Consider the following 7,267-nt stretch of genomic DNA (forward strand, 5'->3'; position numbering starts at 1 on the left):
TCAAATCCCCGGCCCCTGCACAATCCGCTGAGCTATTTGACTTGCCCTTGGATTTATTTTAATTATCTAAAATACTGAGTCCTTGTGTATATTCATTTTCCTAGGATTTACTTGGTTAAAAAGTTCTAATAGCTCTTAGTTCCAAAATCTAATGATTTTCTTTTTTATTTTATTTTTAATGTACTTGGTTGTTACAGGATCTCATTACGCAGCACATACTCATAGTGATCCTGCTATTTTCAGCTTCCCCAGCACCGGGATTACAGGGTATGCCACCTGGACTCTGGCCGGCTCAGCCTGCACTGGGGATGGGGCTGGCGTGGCCTATGGTACCAGTGATGAAACTGCAGTCCCTGAGCTTGCCTAAGCTTGCCCAAGCAGGCGCTTTAGTCTGTTGAGCTATCTTGCTGGCCCCCCAAGTCTAATTTTAAATAGCTGAGTTTTCTTGGTACCTAAAAGTTTGTTTTGTGAAAATCTTTTCTATTTTGCAGTAAAAATGCTTTGTTCATATATTGAGCATAACTCTGTATTACAATATTTACCCAAACTTTATCCTTTCTTGTTGCAGTCACTTTGAATATTAATAATTATACTTTGCAGTACATAATTATGTTTGTGTTTATTAAGTTTAGTGATAGTGACTGCCTTCAACGTTATGTTACACTATCACTGTCTAGCTCTTCCTCTGTACCGATATTAAGTCCAGTGTTTTATAGTCATTGTTTACTACTCGTAGCGTCCTACCCAAAAATCCCTATAGCATAAGTTGATCTCTTCCCTGTTTTGTACAGCGGATGAAGCTGAGCCTCAGAGTGATTAGATGTAATTTGCTCAAATACCCAGAGGTGGCAAGCACTAGAGCTGACATCAGAACCTAGGTCTGTTTGATGCCAAGTCCTGTGCTTTTGACCACTGCATCTTACTACTTTCTTGTTCAGTCACTTAGAAAGTAATTTTTAATCCTAAGAATTGTGGAAATACTGTCGCATCCATTTAACAAATGCATTTCAGAGATGTTAAGTGGTAGAATTTTAGCTACTGACAGTTCAGGCAGTTTTGTTATAAATAACTAAAGACCATTCATGAGGTAATAGTCTTAATCTTTGTTATCAGCTTTATTTTAAAATATAATGATACCTCAGTGGTAGAACTCAGTTTGTTCTAAATTCATGTTCGAACACTGAAGTTTGATAACTGAACGTATTTTTCCTGTAAGAAATAATGGAAAATTAAATAATTGGTTCTGTGACCAAAAATTACACTTACAAATTCATTTTTCCCGGATTTTAACAAATTTCACATTGATTTCTTTAACTATATTATGATTCACAGTTTTCCTCTTAGTTTTACTGTTGGTATTACTGGCTTTCTTTACAGCCATAGTAATATTTTATGTGACTAAAGTGCAAAAAATAACATACAGGCACTATCTAGGTGAGAGTGGTGTGTTAGACTGAAGTGTCACCCCCTTGTGTCCGTGGCAAGATGCCGCAAGCATGACTCACTCAGCCCACGTAGGTTTTTCAAGTCTGATATTTGATTGGCCTATCAAACAAAGCTGTGAACACCAACAAAGTTTTTTCTAACTTTGCCATTCGAGTAATGGAAAGTTTAGGCTTGCAGAAAAGTTCCAAAATTAGTACAGAGAGATGACTTTTTAATCCTTCACCCAGCTTTTCTTCATATCTTTCAAATAGTACATTCATCAAAATTAAGACATTGACATTGGTATGAGATTCCTAACCAAGCTATTGTCCTCATTCACATTTTTTAAAAATTAATTAATTAATTAATTTATTTATTTATTTATTTTTTGCAGAACCAGGGGTTGAACTCAGGTCCTTACTCTTGCCAGGGAAGCGCTTATTCCACTGAGCCATCTCCCCAGTCCCCTCATTCACATTTCATCAGGGTTTTTTTCATGTCCTTTTTCTGTTCCAGGGTCCGGTTGGGATCCCCACATTGCATTTACTTGTCAGGTTTCTTAGTTTCCTTCACAATTTTGAGGACTCGTTTGGCTACTTTGTATAATGCCTCTTCCGCTTGAGTTTGATGATGTTTTGTTATGAGATTGACTATGCATTTTGATAAGACTTAGAAAAGGGATGTTGTACTTCCTGTCAGTGAATAGTACCAAGGATTACATGACATTCTTATGCCTTTCTCCTGGTGATACACACCTTGATCGCTTGGCTAAGGTAGTTTCTGCTGGGTTTTGTAACTGTAAAATACTGTTTTTCTATTGGTATAAAGATATTAAATGATATACTCCAAGACTATATAATTGTTCTGCTTTTCCTTAGAGTTTCATGTACTAATTTTATTAACATTCATTGGTGGAATTTTGTTTTTCTTTTGGCATTACTGGGTATTAAACCCAGGACCTCACATACAATAGGCAAAGGCTCCATTACTGAACCACATCTCCAGCCCGCCAGTGCCAGTAGGATCCTGCTACAATACCCAGGCTGGCCTAGTACTTGTGATGCTCCATCCTCAGTGTCCGAGTAGCAGAAATTAGAAATAGACACCATCACTCCTAGCTTATTAATAGGGTCTTGCTGGCAACAATTATTGTTTGATCCTTGGCTAATGGTCATTATCTGTTTTCATCCCTTACATTTATTAATTCTTCTGTAGGGAAGAGTTGTGCTTCTACATGAGTCTTTAGATCTTTGGGATGGTGATTAATAAAAGAGGTTTACATGGGCAGTACTTACAGTCTTTAGGGCAGAGATGTAGATATATTTAACATATAAACATTTTTTTTTTTTTTTTTTTTTGTGGAAGCGGGGATTGAACTCAGATCCTTGCGTTTGCAAGTCAAGTGCTTATCCTACTGAGCCATCTCCCCGGCTCCCTAAACATTTTTGAAAGGAAGAGAGTTATATGAGATGCTGCAGCTTTTATTTAAATACAGTTTGCTAAAGAAAGACATCAGGTAGAGAAAACCGTGTATTACATTTTAATACTAAATTTATTGAAACATCATGAAATTAAGTTACCTTTAGTCTCTACAATACAAGAGGTGTTTAAAATGGTACCCATTAGCTTCCAAACATTTATCGTATGGCAGACTGCTGAACATGTATACAGTTTTTGGGCAGACTCTGTACGTTGAAGATCAACAGAGTCCTCTCTTTTTAACTTCTTTTGTGTCAGGTAGGTGAATATATATTTGGGTGTAGGATGAATAGCAATGCCATAATAATACTGAACATATTGTTTCATGAAGATTGTGTTTGCTTTAGGATTTCCATTGGATATCCTAGGATCACTTGGCATAGTTCTTGGAATAGTTTTCTCTTCAAAAGAATTACATGTCTTTCTGTTGTTTGCAACTCAGATTATTTGTTCTATTTTTCTTTATTTTGAATTTAAGAGGCACTTAATATGAATTTTGATAATTCAGAGACATAGATCAGCATTTACCAGCAGTGGTAAGCAGTTTTGTAGTTTAAAAACAAACACACAAAAAACTGAGGCTTATAACACACGCTTATAATCGCTGCACTCTAAGAGACTGAGGCAGGAGGATCACAAACTCAAACCAGCCTGGGCAATGTAATGATTCAGTGAGATTTTTCTCTCAAAGTAAAAGTCTCTGTGAGGTACTAAGTTGTCCTGGCTAGCCTCCAACTTGTATCCCCTGATCTCAGCCTCGTAGTGTTGAAATTGCAGGTCTGTGCCTCCATGTTTAGCTTGAATACCTTTTCATGTAATTATATTATAGCATGGCCTTTGGTATATGTACAGAATCCTCTCACATGGGACAAGACAGGGCTGCTATCCTCACTGTAGTGTAGTAGAACTTTGGGCCTTTTCTCTCTGTATATTTATACAGTCAGTTCTCTACATTTATATAACGTAGAGAATTTAGATGTTGTAAGTAATGTAGAGATTATTCATGGTATACAGGAGGTACATAGGTTATATGCATCCCATTTCATATAAGTTATATTTGCGCCTTTGCAGGTTTTGCTCTTTCAGAGGTCTTAGAACAAGTTCGCAACAGACAGTAAGGGAAGACTATGTATTATTTAATACAGTATATACACTGTTCTCTACATTGTGTTATGAATTTGTTTTTAAGTAGGATCTGATAGACATGTATTTGAGCAAAATGATGTACACAGGATTTTTGTACTTATAAAGTTTAGTAAAATATGTTTATGAGGGAAAGGCTATTTGTATACTAATGATTTTAGTAAGGCCAGAAAACTGGACGTGGGAGTGTTTTGGGTTTTGCTTGGTTTGGGGTATTTGAGGTAGGGCCTCTGTGTTTCTCAGGTTGGTGTCTCATTCTTATAGGGCCAGTCAGTGCCCCTCAGCTGAGCTCTAAGTCCTTAGAACATTATGCCCTGCTTGGCTGGTTGTGGTTTAATACTGTTGCACTGTGAATTAAATTTCACAAGTGTCTCAATTTTTTCTTGTTGTTGGGACAAAATATCCAACACCCAAAATTGAGGAAGGAAAGGCATATTTAGCTCAGTTTATAGATGTTTCAGTCCATAATTAGCTAGGTCCAAGGGAGAGAGTAGCACATGGCAGAGGGCTGCAGTTCAAGGCAGCAGGAAACAGCAAAAGCAATGAGAGCAGAAGGGAGGAGCAGGGACAGAGAGCAAGCCTCTTTCCCTCCCTTATGTTGCTATATTTATTTCAGGCTACCCACCCCAGGGCAGGTGTAGCACTCACACCTATTATCCCAGCATTGGATCATGAATTAATCACATACTCTGAAAGCCCGCTCCATGACTGCATGAGGCTTTGGGGAAACATCTAGACACAAACCATAACAAGTAATTGATATGTTCTGGGTAGCTGTATATTTTTTGATTTCCAAAATACTGTCTACCTCCAGTTTTTTATTTGTGCCACATAAGAGCACTGTAATAATCACTTGTGTAGAAATTGCTTTTTTTTTTTTTTTTTTTTTGCGGAACCGGGGATTGAACTCAGGCCCATGCGCTTGCCAGAGAAGTGCTTATTCCACTGAGCCATCTCCCCGGCCCAGAAATTGCTTTTTTATAACCAATTAAAGTAAGTTATCCGGGCTGGAGAGATGGCTCAGTGGTCTAAAGCACCTACTTGGAACAAGCTTGGCAAAGCACAGGGACCGCGGTTCGATCCCCCAGCACCACATGCCAGCCAGCCCCGCCCCCTGGTGGGCTGAGCTGGCCACACACACAGACACAATAAATAAATGTTAAATAAATAAATAAATTTAAAAATTTAAAAAAAAAATAAAGTAAGTTATCCTTCATGGAAATAACACCTGAACACTCTGGATGGGCAAGGCCTCTTTCTCTGTAATCTCAGATGTAATATCTTAGGAGGAAAAAGGAGCATCTTTCAGTTGTACTCGGTGGCTGGAGGCTGAGTTTGTAAGAATCTGAATCTGTGTGCGAATCATCTCTGTGTGACAAAGGGTAAGGCACCTGCAGAGAAGACATGAGAATGTCATGTCTCCCACTACTCATGTAATTTAATCTTTTTTGTATGTCATATAGTTTTATCCCCCTCATGTAATTCACTGATGCAGAAAATGTTTATCTAATCCTTGTGCTATTTCTAGATGCTGGGAAAGCATGTCACTAAAAGATTTCTGTTCTTTCAAAGCTATTACTAAGGGAAACATCAGTACAAATAAATATAGTAAAATAAAATGAATGTGCATGTAAGCACTGATAAAGTTTAGAAATTGCTTATTGCAGCAATTCCAGGATTGCTTATTGCTCCAAGAGTGGGACAGAGGCAGCTTCTTAGCAAAGAAAGCATTGAATTCACCAGAGAGACTGGAACTGACATTGTTTATGACGAGAACAGCATGTGTAAGTGGGTAGAAGGATAAACACCATGGAGAAATGTACCTCTTTGAGTTAAAGTTTGGAAGTAAGGCTGGAGTGTCATCATTACTTTTTATTTGCCAAGTTGAGATTTAGGTTTTTCACCTTAGTTGCTTGGAATATTTTAATTTTTAGGTGGATAGCATCGTATTTTTGTGTTAGAACACTTTGGCAGTTGTGAGGAATTATTCCCCCCGCCCTTTTGTTTGTTTGTTTATTTTGCTTTATAGAGACAAGGTCTCCCTATGTAGCCCAGCTGGCCTCAAACTCACGATCCCCCTGCCTCAGTCTCCCAAGTGCTAGAATTACAAGCATGTGCCACCAAGCCCAGGTGTCCACAGTGGGGAAGAATTAGAAGCAAAAGTGGAGATCAGCATAGGCAAGAGTTAAGCATTTGAAATAAGAGTTAAGTAAAGGAGAGACAAGGAATAGTCCAGAGTATTTAATAGTCCAGAGCTGTGTTTTCCAGGAATATATGGCCACAAAAGCTGAGAAATGGTAATCACTCAATGAGCTTCTGTGTGATTTCATTAAACAAGAATGATTTTTTAGGCTTCTTAATGGATTGGCTGTCAAAATGCATACTAAGTTGATGTTTTATTCTTAAATCAGATGAGAACAGACTATTAAAGATAGGAAATAGAAATATGTAGCAAGGTTGGGATTATGAAGATAGGGCACTTAAATTTACATTGAGAGTACAAGGAGAATTCTCTTCTGTTTTTCTTGAACTTAAAAACATGTTAGTTTGAACTTAGTTTAGTTTTATTTAGTAGACCCTTATTAAAATATATGTTGGTTTAGCGCAGGAAGCACTTCTATTGTTTTAGTAACACACAGTAAGTTGAAGGGGACAGCAGCATATATGATGCCATCTCCTGGAGTGAAGATCCTGCTGAGAAGCTCAGTGTATACTAGAACAATCAGGACCTTTCTGCTGGCCTAGACTTTGAGTTCTACTTATTTTTATTGTGCATGTTGAAACACTAGTCTAAAACTTAATATCTAGAAATATAAACTGGTATTTTTTTTTAAAGCAAAGATCTTAAGGAATCTATTAAATTTAACTTCAGTACTTTTTTCTTTTTCCTTTAGAACGTATAATGAAGAAAACAGAACAGTCTGAATCACAAGTAGAGCCTGAAATTAAGAGGAAAGTACAACAGAAACGGACATATCAGCCTACTTCTCTGTCTCCTGCTTCAAAAAAAATTTTAACCCATTTAGAGGTAGGTAGAGAAGTATTCCTTGTTGCTAATCAGGTGGAATTTTTATTAATATTGCTTTTAGAGCTTGTTAAATTCCAGCTCATCTTTTTATCATAATACCAGAAAAAACTGCAAAGTTATTTAGCAAACTTTTCTGTCATTAGACTTTTTTTTTTTTATCATTATTTCCCTGTCCATTATAAACCTTTTCAT

The 7,267-nt window shown here is 37.3% G+C and overlaps 1 protein-coding gene across 6 annotated transcripts in view; it reads left to right on the forward strand.

The window, feature by feature from the left end:
- The window catches only part of Senp6 (SUMO1/sentrin specific peptidase 6), a 97,594-nt gene that overhangs the window by 37,168 nt on the left and 53,159 nt on the right, over positions 1 to 7,267 (forward strand). For all 6 annotated transcript variants that reach the window (XM_023718677.1, XM_023718678.1, XM_023718673.1 and 3 more), the window contains one exon: positions 6,942 to 7,075. In XM_023718677.1, coding sequence (XP_023574445.1) covers positions 6,942 to 7,075 — 134 coding nt within the window. The remainder of the gene's footprint in view (positions 1 to 6,941; positions 7,076 to 7,267) is intronic.

This window comes from Octodon degus, unplaced genomic scaffold (genome assembly GCF_000260255.1).
Source record: "Octodon degus isolate 3935 unplaced genomic scaffold, OctDeg1.0 scaffold00061, whole genome shotgun sequence".
In the NCBI taxonomy this organism is placed as follows: domain Eukaryota; kingdom Metazoa; phylum Chordata; class Mammalia; order Rodentia; family Octodontidae; genus Octodon; species Octodon degus.